Consider the following 24,181-nt stretch of genomic DNA (forward strand, 5'->3'; position numbering starts at 1 on the left):
GTCCATGGTAAGATTTGAACATGAGTATTTGAGCATCTCGGATATACGTTTACTATGTTACGTCTAGTATGAGACCAGGCCAGTGGCGACCCGTCATTTTGAGCCCAGCACAACAAGGTGAGTCCAAAAATGTATTGTATGCTGCTGCATAAATTATGTTATATACCAGGGAGATATGTATACTGTAGCTAAGAAAGTAATACTAAGTGTATGTTGTGTAGTAAGATGTTAGTAACCCATGTGCCTCACCCTAATAATATGGTCTATTTACCCCTCTTAATTTCGACTACTGTTCTGACTTGGTGGTGCACATGTAGCCTATGACCTGTTTTAGAGAAATGTAAGAGCTTTCATTGTATGCTTATATGCCCCCTTTATTTATCCTACGGTTCTGACTTGGTGTACAGGAAGAACACTGTAAGAACGGCCCATGTTCTGAATTCTGTCGCTGTACATTTCAAAAGTGCTAAACAAATAGTTATATTGACTACATCCATCCTAGTTCGCTCATTAATGTCTTAATCGAAATTACGGATAGCCTCTTATCCACTCATCGTCTCCTTATGCCGTAGTTTGTACATCTCAATTGTCATTAGAAACCACATTTGTTTAAGCAAGTCAGCCATATCAGCTATGTTTTTTTTAAAGGCAGTAAATGCAGCCTGAATTAACTGTTTCGCTGCCAGACAAGGCTCCGCTGATAGCCAGGTGTAGCAGTGGTAAAATGTTGGGACTGCTGTTGGGACAGCTTTATGTAGGCCCTAACAGTTTGTGGGCACCGTTTGTCGCCGTTATAGTGCAATTAATGTATTGTTTAGTGTTGTGTTGTTTAGTGGCTTTGCTGGCACGCATCCCACTATTATTTATTTTTTGCCCCACCAAGATTTACATGCTAAAATCGTCACTGGACCAGGCTGAGATGTTCAGTAGAGAGGGCGCGAGCACAGTGACAGTAGTCTCCCAGTGGAGGACAGCACCTCTACGAATTGAACCAAAACAACAAGCTTCTCTACCAGGAGAGGACGCTGCAGGACACGGTAAGAAAGTGATGTACAGTCATGGGAATTTCAGTGACACCTGTCATGTACAAGTGACTGTACTAGGTTTTGCCCACAACTCCTTCAGTCAGTCATCAAACTTAATTAATCATTTGTATTTGTATGCAACAGCAAGAGGGGCAGGAAGTATATCCCTGAAAACGTTTTAGCAGAGATAACAACATGCAACATATTTATTCATCAAACAGCAAACTGTCAAACCTTTTGCATCATTACCAGTGTAAGTCTAGTCAACTATAGTAGCATTACCTATTACTGTAAATGGGTTATTATGACCAATTATGTATTCAGAGACATTTAGTATACTGTACAAAGCTGCGTATGCACGATCTAGGGAAAATATCCCGACGTTTCATGAATATACGTCATTTCCTGGATGACAGGGGGGCAATGACAGCTGGATCAACAACAAGACATTTACCCAGAGCAGGTTAATAAAGGTGAGTTTGGAAATGCGAACATATGAAATGTATATCTATTACTTTTGATTATATCTAGCAAATGCAATCGTATTATGACAATAGCAGTTGTGTCATGTTGATGCATTGTCTTTGCATTGGTCATTCAATGATGCTGACTGGAGTCTGGACCGTCTCTGACCATTCGTGGAAGAGAAGATGTAACGGAACGTTTTAGTTAGCAAATCTAGCTAGCGAATCGTACTAGTGTAATCGTAAATTACAAGCTAGCAAACCACTGATCCTGCAGATAACTAGCAGGTGAAAGCTACAGTCAAATTCTACAGAATGTTTACGAAATCACGTTGTTATCAGCCTCGACGTTTATCCTAGCTATAAAATACGTTTCACGCTTGACATATTTATTTTCCTAACGTAGCATTGTCCGTTCACGGTTCTTATTGTTTTGTGTTCTTTTTCGTGCTCGATTCGATCTGCACGTAATTGTCCCTGATATGATTGGCATATTATTAGCTAGCTCTCTGCAGTACTCATTATGTACATTTGCTGTACTGTAGCACTAGCTAGTATATCAAATACTTAATTTGAGAAATATCTGAGCTGTAAATTAGCTAGATAGCTGTGACAAGGATTTGGCAGGGATAGCAAAAACCTTATGTTTGGCTTGACAATTACATACATTTTATTGGCAATAGCACAAACAGATCTGAGACCAGGCTAACTATTCTCATAACCTATCTCATGACCATATCTGAACCTTTGTTAAAATATATGTAATTTGGTCCTTCTATTCCTTCTATTTTGACGCTAACAGCACCATAACAGTTTATGTGCCACTTGATATTCATCAGAGCCAAGCTATTCACAAAACATGATACAATGTCAGTGACATAGCCTAGCCAGGGTTCCCCAACTGGCAGGCTGCGGGTGATTTTATTTGGCCCCCCAAGTTTTCTGAACAAAATGTCCAACAGTTTTTTAAATGTTAGACATAAAAGACTAAAACCACCAGCAAATCAGCGCCAAGTGATTTTCATTTTGGAAATCTGTTCCAAAGTATTCTCACGCATAATAGAGAGATACAGAATATGTAATCATATCCAAATGTAAGCAAGGTTTAAAATGATTATGTTTCAGTCAAATATTATATCTGTTTTGGATCTTGCGGTCAATTTGCACTCTATAATTTATTTTGAATGATGTTCCGGTCCCCTGACCATCCGCTCAAAAAAAAAATTGGCCCACGGCTGAATCTAGTTGATGATCCCTGGCCTAGGCTATAGCCTAGTCAAACTGATAAAATGACTAGTTCTAGGCCTATTTACAATCTGAATTCCTTTCCATGCATATATGTATTTTACCTGGCCCTCAAAGTTATGCTTTAACAAGTCAACAATACATATATATTTATGTAGATTTCTTTAATGTCATTTGAATATCATGCATAACTGCGTATGGTTTGTTTTGATTCCAGTGTCTACTCTCACGTGGTATCTGCGTGTCCCTCCTGTTCACTTTGCAGCCCCTCACTGGAGAGAAGTCTGAAGGAGGAGGGCTCAGCCTCTCTGCCCCTGCCCAGCCAGCCACTATGGAGTAAGCACTGAGAATTATAGAGATATCATCTTTATAAATGTCCCATTATGGCGTCTGTGAGCGCACAGGCAGCGCCATCACAGATAGAACAAGGAGACAGATGTTTCATCAGATGTATAAATCAAATATGGTGAGGAGAAGAAGCCCAGTGGCCGGCAGTGGGAGAGTATGGAGCGAGATGGAACTGGGCCGACATTCTGCTGATTTTTCTCATCGAAGGAAAGCCAAATCTCAGTACAGTTTTATGTTCCAAAAAACAAAAAATCTGTTGCGAACAGAGTGCGCTAAGTTTTGTAGACGTGACCCTTTGCCAAAGTTTCAAAAAAATCGCATTGTTTGCAAGGACTGTTCAAAGAAGAGATTTGTACTTCCTTTTATACTGGTGTTACTTGCAAATCTGTCCCAACAGCACATGAATGTCCCTCAATTCCAAAAACTGTGTTCCTCTGACAGGCCTTCTCTGCAGAAACCCACAATGAGCTGTGATAGTGGACTGGTGGAGAGGAACATTGCTGGAGGTAAGACATACTTGTTACTGTAGTATCAATGTACTTTATACTACCTATTATTTTCCTCACACTCGTGTATGTTAATTAAATAGTTTTGCTCATATTAGTCAATAACCTAATAGTAACTTGTAAGTTTTGTACAATGATTAGTATAAGTATATTATGGATACTGTAATCTATCATTTCCTTTTATGGTTGTTGTAATATAACAAATATAGGCCAATTCCACTGTTTACTGTGACCTACACGTGCTGGTGAAGTACTGTAATATGATACTATTACTTTCATTTCAGTACAACCTCTACATTATTTATATAGCCAGCAGCAGATGGTGGTGTATCTAGGCCAACCTGCGAGGCGTTCAAAAATGTGTTGTTGTTTTTTCACAGTTGAATATCGTTGTTGTTGTTTTTTTAAGAGAAATTTCACCACTTAACAACCACACTCATCATCTCTATCGCCACCCCAATATCAACATATTTGAAAATGATGTGTTTCTATGTTTTGTAGTCAAACGTTTGCCTGCTCATAGTTGTTTAAAATCACATGATGCACACCAGATAATGTTTCCAGATTATGCCAAACTTTGCTTGTTCAGTTGGTTAAACATTAAATATTACGGCTAATTTGTCTTTGGTTTCGACAACATAATCAAGAAAAACAATTTGAGAATCACCGATATAGGCCTACCCTTTCCTCAGGCGTTCAGAGGGCTTTAAAGTTTAAATGGGAAAGTTTCACTGTGTTTTACTGATAAAGACTTTAGGACAGACAACTCCCTTCGTCACCCCCTTCCATTGTATTATCACTGAGCCTCCTTTTCATTCTTAAAGGGAAATACATATTATTATGCTCTGGCTGTTTTGTGTCCAAGTTATTTATATCAAGCAGCATCAACTGAATGACCATGTAAAAGGGTAACTGTTAACATGCCCGATTGAAATACTGTAGATGAAAATAGAATGTGTTGTATGTGAATAGCATACTTTTCAGTGAAGACTGGTATGACCATAACTGTTTAGAAGGTGAAACAGGTTAGGCTAGTGTCAGTGATGGCCAAGCCCCTCCGAGTGATTGGATGTGAGTGTGAAGGTGAATGACTTCCACTATTGTCTCAGCCTGCTGACCCTGCCAGGCTAACCTCTATGAGTGTTTGGCTCTTTTACCACTTCGGCGACCCAGCTGACCCAGAGGGGATGTGGGACAGTGGGGCCATGGATCCACCTGAAGAGGAGGGCCGCACCTTCATGCAGGTTCTCAGCGAGAAGTACAGCCCAGAGAACTTCCCGTACCGCCGATGGCCTGGCATGGGTGTGGTGGTAGTGCCAACTCTCCCACAGGGCTCGCCCATGAAAGGTGAGGACTTCAATATGATTCATCCACAGTTTTACCCATTGAACTCTGTTTTAAAAACACCATTGGCATCCCTGAGTAGTTTCCTTCCTCTTCAGCAGCTCAGTTAAGATGATGATGACGATTATGATGATTGAGCGGTGGTAGAGATAGGCCTGGTTTACTCAAGTTATTCTGCTCTCTCTCTCCAGATCGTTTGAACCTACCCAGTGTGCTCGTCCTGGCTGGCTGTGGAATCAGCCATGCGGGAGAGCAGAGAGAGATCGCAGCCTTCTGTGCCCACGTGATGGAGCTCGACCTGTCCCACAACAAGCTCCAGGACTGGCATGAGGTGGGTGGGCTCAACTAGGGTACTCTGCCAAGATGAGAAACATTGAGTACAAGAATTGGGTACATTTTATAGTAACTTTGTACATGAATTCCTCTACCAGTATGCAATCTCACCCATATCCTTGTAGCTAGTTACATGTATGTATGAATAATTATATTGAGGATGTCACACTAAGTTTGAAGCCACTCCTTTCAGATCAGTAAGATTGTGTCAAACATCCCCAATCTGGTCTTCCTCAACCTGAGCTCCAACCCGCTAAGTGAGGTTGTCTTGGAGCCTAGCGGTGCTAAGGCCTTTGCCCGAGTCCGACGCCTGGTCCTCAACAACACTCAAGTGTCCTGGAACACGGTGCTCGTACTAACACGGGAGATGCCTGAGTAAGATAAACCTTAATGATACACTGCTTTTAAACACCTTTTTATCAAAGGCAACTCTGATTGTTCACTTCTCAAGCCAGAAAAATGTGTTTTCCTAAGTCAGTGAGAGGGATTTTGTGTCTTTCTCGAGTATTGTGGATTGGAGAGAGTAGTGAGGTCTGTCATGAGGTCCAGGTTCCAGGCAGCCAACAGTACATTACAGTAGGAGCATTAAGAAAAGTTAATGGTCTAGATACTGAGCCCTGTGTTGCTCCCTGCCCTGCCCTGCTGTCCGCCAGGCTGGAAGAGCTATTCCTGTGCCTTAATGAGTACACCACCGTGTCAGCCTCTACTGTGCCCTGCCCCACACTGCGCCTGCTGCACATCACCGACAACAACCTGCAGGACTGGGCCGAGGTGCGCAAGATTGGCCCCATGTTCCCTGGCCTGGAAACTCTGGTCATGGCCAACTGCAACCTGAGCTCCATTCAGGACTCGGAAGACATGCTGCGGCACCTCTTCCCCAACCTACGCAGCATCAATCTGCACAACTCAGGTATCAACCAGAGCAGAGTCTATTGGGGTTGTGTCCTTGACTGGAAACTGTCCTTGGACTCCTTTCAGTTCTTGAGATCGATATTTGAAGTGTGTGTGTGTGTGTGTGTGTGTGTGTGTGTGTGTGTGTGTGTGTGTGTGTGTGTGTGTGTGTGTGTGTGTGTGTGTGTGTGTGTGTGTGTGTGTGTGTGTGTGTGTGTGTGTGTGTGTGTGTGCATGTGCGCGTGTGCCAGGTCTGAACCGATGGGAGGACATAGAGAAGCTGAACCAGTTTCCTAAACTGGAAGATGTGAGGCTGCAGGGGATTCCTTTACTGCAGACCTATACCAACACAGAGCGCCGGAGCCTCATGGTCTCACAGTAAGTTTCTCTGGGAGCTACTGGGTGTCTGAGGCAACCACACAGACCTCAACAGACAAATTAGTTAAAATATCTCATTTTTCACTGAGTATGGTTACATTCATACAATAATGCGATTATTGTGGAATGTCAGATGAATATAATAGTATGATTAAAATGTTTACATGCTTTGCAAGAAGAACAATTTCCCTAATAACCCTGTTTACATGGACATCTGAAATCAGGTTACCTGATGGCACTCTGATAAATGCAAAAAAATCGCCAATCAAAATAAACGTTCTACCACAGCGACCATGTTATTTTTGGGAAGCAATTTTCATTCTGAGTTCGGACATATAAAGTTTGTGAAAACTACTTCTAAGACGGATACATTCAGTTGATCCAAACTCATTTCACTCGCGCTGAAGAGGGAGGCTCACTCGGCTGGTGCTAGCACATGTGCAGATCAAATATACAGCTAGAATGCAGATTAAGGTGTTTACATGTCATAATAATTTGAACGATTATTCAGAAAAGCAGGTGTTTTAATCGGCGTATGCTTACTTCGATTTTGACCTTATGCCGATTATGATAAGCAGAGTGAGGTGTTTACATGACTAATGCATAATCTTCCTATTGCCATAATCAGTTTAATATCAAATTATTACTGTGCATGTGAACATACTCACTGTGACATTGCATTAACACACACACACAATACTGCAACAGTGCCATATATCTCTAGATACTGAAAAGCTCACCCTTCATCCTCGCAGCCTGCCCTCTGTATCATCACTCAATGGCAGTGTGGTGACGGACGGGGAGAGAGAGGACTCCGAGAGGTTCTTCATCCGTTACCATGTAGACTATCCAGAGGAGGAGCTTCCTTACAGGTATACAACACTCTATACTTCTCCTTTCACTGATCCAGTGAGACTGCATATATCCATTCAAAAGGATTTGGCACTTACTTAACTGGCTTAATTGTAGTATCAGGTGCCTATTAAAATGTGCACACTAAAAATAAAATCTTCATGTTCATTAAAAATAATTACTGTAACCTAACCATAATGTGAAACAGCTTAGTCTAGATGACTGTGGTATATGTAGTGTGTTTGTGTGTTGCTAAACCTGACTAAACCTGCCGTCCAGGCTCTGTCGTAGCCGGCCGCGACCGGGAGACCCATGGGGCGGCGCACAATTGGCCCAGCGTCGTCCAGGGTAGGGGAGGTAGCTCAGTTGGTAGAGCATGGCGTTTGCAACGCCAGGGTTGTGGGTTCGATTCCCACGGGGGGCCAGTAAAATAAAAAATAAAAAATCTAAAAAAGTATAATGTAAGTCGCTAACTGTAAGTCGCTCTGGATAAGAGCGTCTGCTAAAATGTAAAAATAAAATAATAATAATAATAATAATTGTCCTAGGTACCACTGCCTGGTGACCAAATACGGGAAGCTGGAACCCTTGGCTGAGATCGACCTTCGACCCCGCTGCCACGCCAAGGTGGAGGTGCACTGCGAGGACAAGGTGGAAGAGGTGAGTATCCGCCTGGACCAGACCGTGGCCGAGCTGAAGAAACAGCTGAGGACAGTGGTGCAGCTGTCGGCCAATCAGATGCGTCTTTACTACATCGACAAGGAGAGTGTATTTGGGCCAGAGGAGATGAAGTACCACACCAGAGCCCTCCACTCCTACAGTATCCAGGACGGGGACGAACTCCTGGTGGTGCCTAAGGCTGGCCGAGGGACTACCACCACTGTCAAACCACTATCAAACCTTAACTCCAAAACCTTAACTCCCCCACCATAGAAATATAATTACTAGAACGGTCCACCTATCATGGCACATTGACTTGAATGGGGATGCAGTTCTAGTAATTATATTTCTATGCTCATACCCTTCCCCATCCTAATCTTGTATGAAGAACTCCCTGCACCCCTCCTCACGCACATCCTATGTTTTACATTCAGTGTGGGACACACTATCAGGAATAACAGCGACTCTGACTGATTCTGACTGGCTTTGTTGTGTTTCACCTCACTGCACCACACATGCACACACACCAACTAATCACAACAAACGTGTCTTGTATGCTGCCCTCTAAAGGTGTGCATATTATGTGTGGCTGAGTCCCCTCTTTGTATTGGTGTAACACCTCTGCCCTTGACTCCTAAAAAGTCTATCTTCGGGGAGGAGCACAGGAGATATTGCAGAGTACAACCACTGTATCTTTTATCTTTAAGACAATCAATCTCCCATTGCATACCCTGTGGTATGCAGAGGATGTTGATGAAAGGATATGGTATACTGCTGTGCCACAGACTGTTTTGAGTGTACTAGGTTGATTGTACTGTAGCTAACTGAAGTCTTCATTGCGCTGTGTCATTCCACTTCCTCACAAGACCGAGCCATAGTTTTTTATGGGTTATTCTAAATTAGGTTTAGTTATTCTAAGTTTAGTTCAGTAAGATTAGTATTTTTGGAGGATACTTGATATTCAAACTCAAAACATGTTGAGTTTTCAAATTGTCTTTCTTTGTCCAGTTGTACCCTAGTGTTTTTAGGATATTGATGCCTCTGACTGAAATAACTGATGTACCATATAGTGCTGCATGAGAATGTCCTTTGCTAAGTATGTTTTTATGTAGTTTGTGTGGATCTTTCCATTGTCTGGGACCGTCCGTACATGTTAGGCCTAGATTACGTTTGAACACTTATTGACACGTTTGCTTCTGTGCCAGAGCCACAGTATCTTAGGTCTATTGCAGACAGAGACTTTGTGTGTTCACCAAAGATTTGTATGAACTGTGTACTATTCATTGCATTGTTGATGCATTTTCCTTGTGTGTAAAGAGGCTCATGCTTGGTGTTATTTTTGTCATTGCAAGGGCAAAGGTCAATAGCTGTTGTCTGGGACAGTAGAACTAAGGCATTGCTTGGTACTTCACAGCTGAGGGGCACCGCTACTTTAAATCTCAATTTACAGGCTGCTTGTTTCCCTGTTGTATCTTCATTTACATAATTTGTTGTATTATGTCATTGTCTGATTTGGAAGACAGTAAAGTATTGGAAAATGCACTTAGCAGAGCTACATTTCTCAAAATATTGGATATTAGACCATAGCAACATATTTCATACCGCTTGTTGTATTTATTTTGTCATTACTTCACAACATAGTAATAAGCAGTAAGGGTCCGTTAATTTCAGTAGGCCTAAACTTTCTATGTGGCTTAGATGGCTACTTGGTCTAATCTAGACGGCTTCCCTTGGTTAGTGAACCAATGTTTTAATGTAGTCAGTATTGCACTGGCAGGCACACTAATGCATTAATGTGAATATTGAGAGTGGCACTGTATAAAGGGATTAAGATTTAATCAAATATTAAGGAATAAAAAACATTCATCTGAATCTGGATCCGTGGCTCCATGTACATTTAGATAATAGCATAGGCCTAGATGTAATGGCTTCCCTTGGTTTCTGAAATAATGTTTTAGTGTAGGCAGTAGTCACCACTGCTAACAATGTGTGAAAATTTAGAGTGGCACCGTACAGTAATTAAAGGAAAATTGAATCAGCTATAGGCTAATGGTATGCGACAGTCATCTGAGCCTGTAACCATTGCTCCCTGAACATCCAGTTCTTACTGCAAGGTTTCCTTTTATTTCAGTTTCATCAGCATAAACATAGCACATTTAAGGATTCTGAATCAAGTTATCAACTTATATCTGCTAGAGTTTGACATGTTTGAAGTGCAGAAATGTGTAATTATTTGTATTTATAATATCTATTTTTTTATGTATTTATTTTTGTGTGATATGCTTTCCCTAGTAGTGTCAGCACACACTGAATTGATGCACTAGTTATTTTTAAGATCAATATGTTTTAGTGTAAAGGATCTGTTTGGCATCTATTCCAGGTCACCACCTCACTCTAGTCTGGGTTTAATAGCCAATGCTTTATAATTCATTAATGTGTTATTTGTTCCGGAGTAGTACAAATATTTATAGTTGTTGTGGGTTAGTGCCTATCCTGAACCGCAAATTATTTATAAAGCCATTATGCAGCTCCACAATAATCAGGTACAGTATATATATCTCCTGCTGTTCTATTGTAGGTATGAATCCTTCTGCTTATTCAACCTAACCTATTGTATTCTCATCATTGTGTAAAATATGGGAAGAAGAAAGGGATACTAAAGTAATGTACCACTTACTGTTGTATTGAAGGGAATGGGTTTACATGTGGCAAAATAATCTGAGCATTTCAGCCATTACAGGCTAGGTAAACCGGGCAGCTAGTTACAGTGAGGGAAATAATTCATTTGATCCCCTGCTGATTTTGTATGTTTGCCCACTGACAAAGTCATGATCAGTCTATAATTTTAATGGTAGGTTTATTTGAACAGTGAGAGACAGAATAACAACAAAATCCAGAAAAACGCATGTCAAAAATGTTATAAATTGATTTGCATTTTAATGAGGGAAATTAGTATTTGACCCCTCTGCAAAACATGACTTAGTACTTGGTGGCAAAACCCTTGTTGGCTATTACAGAGGTCAGACGTTTCTTGTAGTTGGCCACCAGGTTTGCACACATCTCAGGAGGGATTTTGTCCCACTCCTCTTTGCAGATCTTCTCCAAGTCATTAAGGTTTCGAGGCTGACGTTTGGCAACTCGAACCTTCAGCTCCCTCCACAGATTTTCTATGGGATTAAGGTCTGGAGACTGGCTAGGCCACTCCAGGACCTTAATATGCTTCTTCTTGAGCCACTCCTTTGTTGCCTTGGCCGTGTGTTTTGGGTAATTGTCATGCTGGAATACCCATCCACGACTCATTTTCAATGCCCTGGCTGAGGGAAGGAGGTTCTCACCCAAGATTTGACGGCCCCGTCCATCGTCCCTTTGATGCGGTGAAGTTGTCCTGTCCCCTTAGCAGAAAAACACCCCCAAAGCATAATGTTTCCACCTCCATGTTTGACGGTGGGGATGGTGTTCTTGGGGTCATAGGCAGCATTCCTCCTCCTCCAAACACGGCGAGTTGAGTTGATGCCAAAGAGCTCCATTTTGGTCTCATCTGACCACAACACTTTCACTCAGTTCTCCTCTGAATCATTCAGATGTTCATTGGCAAACTTCAGACGGGCATGTATATGTGCTTTTGTCACGAGAATTTCTATCTCTAATTCAACCTAAGCTTGAATCATTACCAGAGGTTGTAAGGCTCTGGTTTTAATCATAAATGATTCAAGGTCCACAACCAGCAAGAATGATCTGTATTTTTATTCATGGAGAGCTCTGGCGCCAAAAATCCATACATACTGTTTTATACCCCTTGACACACAAAGGCACTTTGCTCCGCCCACCTTTAGGAGGCTCTCTTAAACAGTTTCCGCCGTCTTCTTCACCCTGGAATGTTTAGTCCCGCCCCCCTCTGTTAGTGGGTTGCCACTACATTATAACTCTTAACACCGTTCACATATTTATACTGTATTTGGGGTGAAATCCTTTAGTCATTATTCTTAAAATACTAATTAATCTAACAGCTTTCTTGAGCAGGGGGACCTTGCGGGCGCTGCAGGATGTCAGTCCTTCACGGCATAGTGTGTTAACAATTGTTTTCTTGGTGACTATGGTCCCAGCTGCCTTGAGATCATTGACAAGATCCTCCCGTGTAGTTCTGGGCTGATTCCTCACCGTTCTCATGATCATTGCAACTCCACGAGGTGAGATCTTGCATGGAGCCCCAGGCCGAGGGAGATTGACAGTTATTTTGTGTTTCTTCCATTTGCGAATAATCGCACCAACTGTTGTCACCTTCTCACCAAGCTGCTTGGCGATGGTCTTGTAGCCCATTCCAGCCTTGTGTAGGTCTACAATCTTGTCCCTGACATCATTGGAGAGCTCTTTGGTCTTGGCCATGGTGGAGAGTTTGGAATCTGACTGATTGATTGCTTCTGTGGACAGGTGTCTTTTATACAGGTAACAAGCTTTAGGAGCACTCCCTTTAAGAGTGTGCTCCTAATCTCAGCTCGTTACCTGTATTAAAGACACCTGGGAGCCAGAAATCCTTCTGATTGAGAGGGGGTGAAATACTTATTTCCCTCATTAAAATGCAAATCAATTTATAACATTTTTCACATGCGTTTTTCTGGATTTTTGTTGTTGTTATTCTGTCTCTCACTGTTCAAATAAACCTACCATTAAAATGATAGACTGATCATTTCTTTGTCAGTGGGCAACCGTACAAAATCAGCAGGGGATCAAATACTTTTTTCCCCTCACTGTACATCGAAATTAGCATGATTCTAAACACCTGATATACAGGTAAAAGTCAGTAAATTAGAATATTTTGAAAAACTTGATTTATTTCAGTAATTGCATTCAAAAGGTGTAACTTGTACATTATATTTATTCATTGCACACAGACTGATGCATTCAAATGTTTATTTCATTTAATTTTGATGATTTGAAGTGGCAACAAATGAAAATCCAAAATTCCGTGTGTCACAAAATTAGAATATTACTTAAGGCTAATACAAAAAAGGGATTTTTTAGAAATGTTGGCCAACTGAAAAGTATGAAAATGAAAAATATGAGCATGTACAATACTCAATACTTGGTTGGAGCTCCTTTTGCCTCAATTACTGCATTAATGCGGCGTGGCATGGAGTCAATGAGTTTCTGGCACTGCTCAGGTGTTATGAGAGCCCAGGTTGCTCTGATAGTGGCCTTCAACTCTTCTGCGTTGTTGGGTCTGGCATTCTGCATCTTCCTTTTCACAATACCCCACAGATTTTCTATGGGGCTAAGGTCAGGGGAGTTGGCTGGCCAATTTAGAACAGAAATACCATGGTCCGTAAACCAGGCACGGGTAGATTTTGCGCTGTGTGCAGGCGCCAAGTCCTGTTGGAACCTGAAATCTCCATCTCCATAGAGCAGGTCAGCAGCAGGAAGCATGAAGTGCTCTAAAACTTGCTGGTAGACGGCTGCGTTGACCCTTGATCTCAGGAAACAGAGTGGACCGACACCAGCAGATGACATGGCACCCCAAACCATCACTGATGGTGGAAACTTTACACTAGACTTCAGGCAACGTGGATCCTGTGCCTCTCCTGTCTTCCTCCAGACTCTGGGACCTCGATTTCCAAAGGAAATGCAAAATTTGCTTTCGTCAGAAAACATGACTTTAGACCACTCAGCAGCAGTCCAGCTCTTTTTTTCCTTAGCCCAGGTGAGACGCTTTTCGCGCTGTTTCTTGGTCAACAGTGGCTTGACACGAGGTATGCGGCAGTTGAAACCCATGTCTTTCAAGCGTCTCTTGGTGGTGGATCTTGAAGCCCTGACTCCAGCAGCTGTCCACTCCTTGTGAATCTCCCCCACATTTTTGAATGGGTTTTTTTTCACAATCTTGACTAGGGCGCGGTGATCCCTATCGCTTGTACACTTTTTCTGACCACAGTTTTTCCTTCCCTTTGCCTCTCTATTAATGTGTTTGGACACAGAGCTCTGAGAACAGCCAGCCTCTTCTGCAATAACCTTTTGTGTCTTTCCCTCCTTGTGCAATGTGTCGATGGTCGCCTTTTGGACAGCTGTCAAATCTGAAGTCTTCCCCATGTTTGTGTAGGCTTCAGAACTGGACTGAGAGACCATTTAAAGCCCTTTGCAGGTGTTTTGAGTTAATCAGCTGATTATTTTGTGGCACCAGGTGTCTTCAAAATGTAACCCTTACACAATATTCTAATTTTGTGACACACGGAATTTTGGATTTTCATTTGTTGCCACTTCAAATCATCAAAATTAAATGAAATAAACATTTGAATGCATCAGTCTGTGTGCAATGAATAAATATAATGTACAAGTTACACCTTTTGAATGCAATTACTGAAATAAATCAAGTTTTTCAAAATATTCTAATTTACTGACTTTTACCTGTATGTGTGTTCCATGAGTTCAACCAGTATAGAGACTGTTTTCTGATTGTCTGCCTCCTGGATGTAACAATGCTGTCCCAATGTGCTTAGTACAGTACATGCAAATGTTTAGAAAAGGTATATCTGTGTGGCATAAATATAAGTATGGAACATGTATCATTCAATGATGGCTGTATGAGTTTATATGATTGAATGCAATTGAAATGGCAGATGAGCAGACTGATGTAATTCCTCTGAACTCCATATTAGTCACCTGTGTAGAGAAAGATACATACAAGAATAAATAGTAGTCTTCTTTCTACAGTGTAGCATTCAATTATTCTACTATTACTTTGATTGTGAGATGTTGAAGACTGATGCTGTCTATGCAGTCATTGCTATCAGCCTATTTCTTTGTAGGGATGGCTTATTATGAAGTTGTCTGTGGTATTGTTGCCAGTCCCAGTTGTCTTACCTTCCATTGCGTTAGGGGAAGTTACAAAAAAATGGCCCCATTTCAGCTCCAATACATTACAACAATGTAAATCCAAATAAATGTGGCATATCTTTTGAGGGCATGGGACTTATAGAGGTGCTGCTATGATAATGTTAAAGATTATGTTGGCTTCTAAACCTTTCTTTTCATGAGGCAGGGCAGGTGATAAAACATTCAATGACACATGATTTTAGATTTATGATTTGTATTATGTGAATTATCTGTGTCCCCCTGCTGAATTCCAAAAAAAGACAAATCGGTCGCTGCAGTGTGAGTAACTACACTGCAAATAACTACATTATTCTTATCAGCTTTGGTAGCTGTGAAACCAAGGGACACAAATGCACCTTTTCATTTATCTCATTGAACCTTGCATTAAACATTTGTTAAATATTTAATGGTGTTGTGTGTGTATTATGTGGTATTACTGAATTCCAAATCTAACATTTTGAAATGTCATAACCACTATCCTTATCCTTAACCATTAACATTTCTGTGGTTATTTGACCAGAGGGATAGTAGAACGTCATTGTTGTGACGTAACATGCGCTCATTATGACGCAACACTGCCCTCTTCTGGATTGTCGAGTTTTAACGTGATTCTTCTTCCCAGCCGTGTGTGGTCTTGGCCACAAACAGCAATCAAGGAAAGGCAAGTAAAGGGAGTCCAAGTCTACAACCCCACGGACGCAAGGGGAGTCGTGATAAAGAGAAAATTGTTTGCAAGCAGTTGTGTGAGCAATGTCAGATCAGATGTGAACGTGAGTGTGTGGACCTGAATCAGTGTGGGGGTCTTTTTCTCTATGTGCTGTTTACGTCCGTCACCAAGGTGATCATGAGGGAGGCGGTCCTCTGGTTTTACGTTCGCGGACAGGAATAAACCAATCCACTACAGCTATTTACTGAACTAACGTCACAGTTAAAGAGAACGGTCTGTTACTTGGTCAGCTAAAAACTATTCAAATACAAAGGCAGTGATAGCGAAAAGTAGATAGCTATTTTATCTGTCAAATATTATCGGTTCAGTATACCGATATTCAAAACTGTGGTCTAACGACGCCGATAAGCCAGCTAGAAGCCACTTTGGGGACGCTCTGCCTGCCGGACTGACAACAGACGGGATGATCTCGGACTGGGGGTGAGTGAAGAATGCAGTGGCCACTTGCCAGTGGCTGCAGGCAAACCTTGAACAGTTGATTTATTGCCACTCTGATAGTTTATATAAAATGTGTATGCTTTAATCTGTTAGTATGAATGCAGCTAAGCTAAAACTGGTGGTCTTGAGTCATATTCAGATGCTTAGCTATAAAACCCTCCGCCCCCTTTTATAAAAATACACGCCCGCGCTCTGACTCGTCCGCGCGCGTACTCTGATAACAAGTTAGCTAGCCTAGCTAGCCAACTTGCTTGCCCTGGAACTGGGAGTGGTACGTGGTTCTAGCCAACTGCTGCAGTATATAAACTCGGGAAGCTGCTAGCTCCTAGTGTACTGACTGTTAGTCCATACACTCTGCAAATTCATCACCCGTGAATCGATATAATTTATGAATTGCGATAGAAGTCAAAAAAACTTCTAGCTGACTTTTTAGGTCGTTATCATAGAGGCTAACTATCATTGAATTTGGCGCTGACAGTAGCTAACGTTACTTAGCTGTAACGTTACTGCTTCCTCGCCCCGGTACACCCACGCCCTGGCACTCAAAGTAGCTATCAGCTCAGGGTTTCAGCTTTCATCACTCAACTATCCATTATGTGATATGCATTTCAAACCAGACAATGTAATATTGCAGGAGAACTACCCCCATTCTTAAAACAGTCCTAACACAAGTTATGACTATAGCTGCCTGTTTGTATCCAAATGGTGTTATACACCCATTATAATCTAAATCTAATTTATATGTTTAATACAAAACTAGCCATGGTTAGTTGTTGATAAACAATATTTCAATTAGTCTGTTTCCACTTTTGGATGAAACTTATGGGGACATTTCACTGACTTCCATTCCTTGTAGGTTTACAATTAGATAACAGAGAGAGAACATCCCAGTGGTTGCTGCTGGCCTACACAGCGTGGCCTATTCGTGGCCTATAAAAAACCTTAATGCTAATCCTGTAAGAGCAAATTGGAATGCCACTGAGTGTTGAGTGACCGGTGGAGGTCATAGGCAACTGCTATATTTACCGTCTCTGTAACCTGATCTGTGGCATTCTGGATTGCTGTGCTCATACAATCCCTCCCTGGCTTCTCTCACTCTGGGGCCACAGCCTCCTTCCTATGCAGCACCCTACCCTGCCTGTCCGCTTGATACGCCACCGGTGAGCCTCTTCACCAATTTACACTTTGTTTCCCTTTTACAAGGGTACCTTTCTGTTATTTTACCTGTCAATCATTGTGTGTGTGGTGTTGGCTGTTTGTAGCCTAGGCCTACAGTTTGTTTATTTTGCTTATCCATCTTTTGTTTTGTTGAAGAGACAAGGGATAACATTTCTTAGAAAATCATCTTGAGACCTATTTATTCATTGGCAATTGTCTGTCGGCTGTGCTAGGCCTATTCATTGAACTCTGGCTGTGCCAGGGTTGTGGGGACGCAGGTCTGTTGGTATGGTGTGTTTGGACCATATTGGGATGCAAGTACTGGATTAGTAAGCTACTCAACAAGTACAGAATTTCTGAAACAGGGCTTGAAATAGGCAGGCTAAATCTTTTTTTCCTGAAACCATCTTTTCAAGGAAGATAATTTTTGTGGATTTGACAAAAAGCACTGAAGAATAGTCTACAGTCATTATGCATTTTTTATAGCTGAACCTAAAATACTGAGAACTTGTTGACTGTAGTGAATGATCACTTGGACCTATTTATGTGCCTTTCAAGTGATGCAGTTGATGAGGAGGCATGAGATGTAGCCTAGGCTACTTTAGGCTACCGGTAGATTGTTTTGTTATGGGATGTTTTGCTCTTCCCATAGAGCAGTCATAGAGCAGTGTTGTTTTAATGCAATTACATTTAATTCTGTGTAAATTGAAGATGATAATTGGACATTATCAAATCAATAATGTTATAAAATTAATGTTCTAATGGCTCAAAATCGATCTGCTAGCCTCATTGCAGTGGTATCCAACAAAGTCCACATTAGCTAGACTGCAAATCCATTGCCCAGGTAATGTCCACATGGCTGTGTGATGTCTGTCTCTCATATGATGTGTCTCTGTCTCCCCACAGGTCTGATCAGTGAGAAGTCCCTGTGACTGTGAATGGGTCTGTGAGGTACATTAGGATGAGCGGGCCCCACTCTGTCGCTGCCTGCGGGGACTGAGAGACACCGCTCTATACACAGCAGGTAGGAACAAACACACACGCACACACTGTCAGCAATCAGCATGCATCTCACAAACACAATGACAGGTAATACTTTCTCAAGGACTGATGGTACATTGGTACTGAAAATATGTTCAAAGAATGCAGTGGCTCCGACACTCACATAGACACGAGGCTTAAAGTGGCAATCAGCAGTTGCTACATCCATTTTTGGACTTATAAATTAATGATATGTACTGAATGATTCTTGAAGAATATACAGTGGGGAAAAAAGTATTTAGTCAGCCACCAATTGTGCAAGTTCTCCCACTTAAAAAGATGAGAGAGGCCTGTAATTTTCATCATAGGTACAAGTCAACTATGACAGACAAATTGAGATTTTTTTTCTCCAGAAAATCACATTGTAGGATTTTTAATGAATTTATTTGCAAATTATGGTGGAAAATAAGTATTTGGTCACCTACAAACAAGCAAGATTTCTGGCTCTCACAGACCTGTAACTTCTTCTTTAAGAGGCTCCTCTGTCCTCCACTCGTTACCTGTATTAATGGCACCTGTTTGAACTTGTTATCAGTATAAAAGACACCTGTCCACAACCTCAAACAGTCACACTCCAAACTCCACTATGGCCAAGACCAAAGAGCTGTCAAAGGACACCAGAAACAAAATTGAAGACCTGCACCAGGCTGGGAAGACTGAATCTGCAATAGGTATGCAGCTTGGTTTGAAGAAATCAACTGTGGGAGCAAATATTAGTAAATGGAAGACATACAAGACCACTGATAATCTCCCTCGATCTGGGGCTCCATGCAAGATCTCACCCCGTGGGGTCAAAATGATCACAAGAACGGTGAGCAAAAATCCCAGAACCACACGGGGGGACCTAGTGAATGACCTGCAGAGAGCTGGGACCAAAGTAACAAAGCCTACCATCAGTAACACACTACACCGCCAGGGACTCAAATCCTGCAGTGCGAGACGTGTCCCCCTGCTTAAGCCAGTACATGTCCAGGCCCGTCTGAAGTTTGCTAGAGTGCATTTGGATGATCCAGAAGAGGATTGGGAGAATGTCATATGGTCAGATGAAACCAAAATATAACTTTTTGGTAAAAACTCAACTCGTCGTGTTTGGAGGACAAAGAATGCTGAGTTGCATCCAAAGAACACCATGCCTACTGTGAAGCATGGGGGTGGAAACATCATGCTTTGGGGCTGCAAAGGGACCAGGACGACTGATCAGTGTAAAGGAAAGAATGAATGGGGCCATGTATCGTGAGATTTTGAGTGAAAACCTCCTTCCATCAGCAAGGGCATTGAAGATGAAACGTGGCTGGGTCTTTCAGCATGACAATGATCCCAAACACACCGCCCGGGCAACGAAGGAGTGGCTTCGTAAGAAGCATTTCAAGGTCCTGGAGTGGCATAGCCAGTCTCCAGATCTCAATCCCATAGAAAATCTTTGGAGGGAGTTGAAAGTCCGTGTTGCCCAGCGACAGCCCCAAAACATCACTGCTCTAGAGGAGATCTGCATGGAGGAATGGGCCAAAATACCAGCAACAGTGTGTGAAAACTTACAGAAAACGTTTGACCTGTGTCATTGCCAACAAAGGGTATATAACAAAGTATTGAGAAACTTTTGTTATTGACCAAATACTTATTTTCCACCATAATTTGCAAATAAATTCATTAAAAATCCTACAATGTGATTTTCTGGATGTTTTTTCCTCATTTTGTCTGTCATAGTTGACGTGTACCTATGATGGAAATTACAGGCCTCTCTCATCTTTTTAAGTGGGAGAACTTGCACAATTGGTGGCTGACTAAATACTTTTTTCCCCACTGTAACTTAGAAATGCCTCATGAGCTTAATTAAACTGTCATACCCCATCAGGACCCAAAATATAAGCTTGTTTGTAAACAAATAAATGTAAACAAACAGTATATAGCCTCAAAACATGGTTAAAACTATAATTAGTATATTATCGATGGTCAGTCCTTGCATCCATAGCAATGTCTATGAATTTGGAGAGTGGTTACATTTCTCCAACCCCACTTCTCAGCTTTTTGCCGAAACGGGTGGGGAAGACGCTTTGTTATTGTTTCTACTGCTGATTGCCGCTTTAAAGGAGACAACGTTTGAGTATTCAGTACAGAACAATATTTGACACAGTGGCACAGAGCACGGATTGATGGTGTTTAAAATAATAAGCATCTCTAATTGAGCTAATTCCTAGGCCAATGAATAAGGAATTAAGTCACTTACAGCAGAGATTGGAGCATCAATCACGCACACATACTGCCCTTTTTGTGGGTCACATTTAGCTAATGCTGATTTTGCTTTGTCATTATGGGGTATTGTGTGTAGGTTGATGAGGAAAAAAAAACAATTGAATCCATTTCAGAATAAGGCTGTAACGTAACAAAATGTGGAATAAGTCAAGGGGTCTGAATACTTCCCGAATGCACTGTACAGTACACTGAGTGTACAAAACATTAAGAACACCTTCCTAATATTGAGTTGCAGTGGACTCTACAAGGCGTTCCATAGGGATGCTCGCCCATGTTGACTCCAATGCTTCCCACAGTTGTGTCAAGTTGGTTGGATGTCCTTTGGGTGGTAGACCATTCATGATACACACGGGAAACTGTTGAGTTTGAAAACCCCAGCAGCGTTTCAGTTCTTGACACAAACCAGTGCACCTGGCACCTACTACCATAACCCGTTCAAAGCCACTTAAATCTTTTGTCTTGCCCATTCACCCTCGGAATGTCACAGATACACAAACCATGTCTCAATTGTCTCAAGGCATCTACACTGATTGAAGTGGATTTAGCAAGTGACATCAATAAGGGATCATAGCTTTCACCTGGATTCACCTGGTCAGTCTATGTAATGGAAAGAGCAGGTGTTCCTAATGTTTTATACACACAGTGTATGTCTGCATTATAGGAACGATTAATGGCTGCCTAACTCTGAGTAAAAACCTAGAAACCCCACTTTGCATATATAAATCAATCACAAGTTTCCAAATGAAAAACATATAAACCACCATCGCTTTTCCACCACTTTGAAATAGACATGTACCTGACACTCAACCGTCTCCTGCTCGTTACCGTACAATCAAATCACTGAAAAATCAAGGTTTTGTTTGTTGTCAAGTCCATGTCATTGTACACGAGATGTACAGTACCAGTATAAAATGTATATACACTACCAGTCAAAAGTTTGGACACACCTACTCATTCAAGGGTTTTTCTTTATTTTTACATTGTAGAATAATAGTGAAGACATCAAACTATGAAATAACACATATGGAATCTTGTAGTAACCAAAACCGTGTTAAACAAATCAAAATATATTTTATATTTGAGATTCTTCAAATAGTCACCCTTTCTTTGCCTTGATGACAGCTTTGCACACTCTTGGCATTCTCTCAACCAGCTTCATGAGGTAGTCACCTGGAATGCATTTCAATTAACAGGTGTGCCTTCTTAAAAGTTAATTTGTGGAATTATTTTCCTTTTTAATGCGTTTCAGCCAATCAGTTGTGTTGTGACAAGGTAGGGGGGGTATACAGAAGATAGTCCTATTTGGTAAAAGACCAAGTCCATATTATGGCAAGAACAACTCAAATAAGCAAAGAGAAACGACAGTCCATCATTACTTTAAGACATGAAGGTCAGTCAATACGGAAAATGTCAATAACTTTGAAAGTTTCTTCAAGTGCAGTTGCAAAAACCATCAAGCGCTATGATGAAACTGGCTCTCATGAGGACCGCCACAGGAATGAAAGACCCAGAGTTACCTCTGCTGCAGAGCATAAGTTCATTAGAGTTACCAGCCTCAGAAATTGCAGCCCAAATAAATGCTTCACAGAGTTCCAAGTCACAGACACATCTCAACATCAACTCTTCAGAGGAGACTGAGTGAATCAGGCCTTCATGGTCGAATTGCTGCAAAGAAACCACTACTTAAAGACACCAATAAGAAGAAGAGACCTGCTTGGGTCAAGAAACACGAGCAATGGACATTAGACCGGTGGAAAGTTGTCCTTTGGTCTGGAGTCCAAATTGGAGATTTTTGGATCCAACCACCGTGTCTTTGTGAGACGCGGTGTGGGTGAACGGATGATCTCCGCATGTGTATTTCCCACCGTAAAGCATGGAGGACGAGGTCTTATGGTGTGGTGGTGCTTTGCTGGTGACACGGTCTGTGATTTATTTAGAATTCAAGGCACACTTAACCAGCATGGCTACCACAGCATTCTGCAGCGATACGCCATCCCATCTGGTTTGGGTTAGTGGGTCTATAATTTGTTTTTCAACAGGACAATTACCCAACACACAAGGGCTATTTTACCAAGAAGGAGAGTGATGGAGTGCTGCATCCGATGACCTGGCCTCCACATTCCCCCGACCTCAACCCAATTGAGATGGTTTGGGATGAGTCGGACGGCAGAGTGAAGGAAAAGCAGCCAACAAGTGCTCAGCACATGGGAACTCCTTCAAGACTGTTGGAAAAGCATTCCAGGTGAAGCTGGTTGAGAGAAGGCCAAGAGTGTGCAAAGCTGTCATCAAGGCAAAGGATGGCTATTTGAAGAATATAAAATATATTTTGATTTATTTAACTACATGATTCCATATGTGTTATTTCATAGTTTTGATGTCTTAATAAAGAAAACCCTTGAATGAGTAGGTGTCCAAACTTTTGACTGGTACTGTATATATATACACAGTGGGGGGAAAAAGTATTTAGTCAGCCACCAATTGTGCAAGTTCTCCCACTTAAAAAGATGAGAGGCCTGTAATTTTCATCATAGGTCCACGTCAACTATGACAGACAAAATGAGAAAAAAAAATCCAGAAAATCACATTGTAGGATTTTTAATGAATTTATTTGCAAATTATGGTGGAAAATAAGTATTTGGTCAATAACAAAGGTTTCTCAATACTTTGTTATATACCCTTTGTTGGCAATGACACAGGTCAAATGTTTTCTGTAAGTCTTCACAAGGTTTTCACACACTGTTGCTGGTACAGTGGGGAAAAAAGGTATTTAGTCAGCCACCAATTGTGCAAGTTCTCCCACTTAAAAAGATGAGAGAGGCCTGTAATTTTCATCATATGTACACATCAACTATGACAGACAAATTGAGAAAAAAAAATCCAGAAAATCACATTGTAAGATTTTTAATGAATTTATTTGCAAATTATGGTGGAAAATAAGTATTTGGTCACCTACAAACAAGCAAGATTTCTGGCTCTCACAGACCTGTAACTTCTTCTTTAAGAGGCTCCTCTGTCCTCCACTCGTTACCTGTATTAATGGCACCTGTTTGAACTTGATATCAGTATAAAAGACACCTGTCCGCAACCTCAAACAGTCACACTCCAAACTCCACTATGGCCAAGACCAAAGAGCTGTCAAAGGACACCAGAAACAAAATTGTAGACCTGCACCAGGCTGGGAAGACTGAATCTGCAATAGGTAAGCAGCTTGGTTTGAAGAAATCAACTGTGGGAGCAATTATTAGGAAATGGAAGACATACAAGACCACTGATAATCTCCCTCGATCTGGGGCTCCACGCAAGATCTCACCCCGTGGGGTCAAAATGATCACAAGAACGGTGAGCAAAAATCCCAGAACCACACGGGGGGACCTAGTGAATGACCTGCAGAGAGCTGGGACCAAAGTAACAAAGCCTACCATCAGTAACAGACTACGCCGCCAGGGACTCAAATCCTGCAGTGCCAGACGTGTCCCCCTGCTTAAATCTTTGGAGTGAGTTGAAAGTCCGTGTTGCCCAGCGACAGCCCCAAAACATCACTGCTCTAGAGGAGATCTGCATGGAGGAATGGGCCAAAATACCAGCAACAAATACCAGTGTCTGAAAACCTTGTGAAGACTTACAGAAAACGTTTGACCTGTGTCATTGCCAACAAAGGGT

The 24,181-nt window shown here is 41.6% G+C and overlaps 2 protein-coding genes across 5 annotated transcripts in view; both read left to right on the top strand.

Annotated features, from left to right (window-relative positions):
• Positions 1-842: 842 nt before the first annotated feature.
• On the top strand, positions 843-11,148 carry LOC311106033 (tubulin-specific chaperone cofactor E-like protein). 4 transcript variants are annotated; one of them, XM_084148309.1, is made up of 11 exons: positions 843-1,037; positions 1,442-1,498; positions 2,952-3,070; positions 3,524-3,588; positions 4,702-4,935; positions 5,124-5,263; positions 5,459-5,640; positions 5,919-6,175; positions 6,408-6,534; positions 7,290-7,406; positions 7,935-11,148. In XM_084148309.1, the coding sequence occupies exons 3-11, from the start codon at positions 3,066-3,068 to the stop codon at positions 8,317-8,319; spliced, it is 1,512 nt and encodes a 503-aa protein (XP_084004435.1). In that variant the 5' UTR covers positions 843-1,037; positions 1,442-1,498; positions 2,952-3,065; the 3' UTR covers positions 8,320-11,148. The 4 variants fall into 4 exon arrangements, with proteins under 4 accessions (XP_084004435.1, XP_084004432.1, XP_084004433.1 ...); XM_084148306.1 differs by having other exon boundaries at positions 4,762-4,935; XM_084148307.1 differs by having other exon boundaries at positions 3,000-3,070; positions 4,762-4,935.
• Positions 11,149-15,776: 4,628 nt separating this feature from the next.
• The window catches only part of LOC311105459 (ubiquitin carboxyl-terminal hydrolase 2-like), a 40,722-nt gene continuing 32,317 nt past the window's right edge, over positions 15,777-24,181 (top strand). Inside the window, exons 1-2 of the mRNA XM_084147618.1 lie at positions 15,777-16,054; positions 18,137-18,254. The gene's annotated coding sequence lies outside the window, so the exon portion shown is untranslated. The remainder of the gene's footprint in view (positions 16,055-18,136; positions 18,255-24,181) is intronic.

This window comes from Coregonus lavaretus (genome assembly GCF_964263955.1).
Source record: "Coregonus lavaretus genome assembly, chromosome: 30".
Lineage (NCBI taxonomy): Eukaryota > Metazoa > Chordata > Actinopteri > Salmoniformes > Salmonidae > Coregonus > Coregonus lavaretus.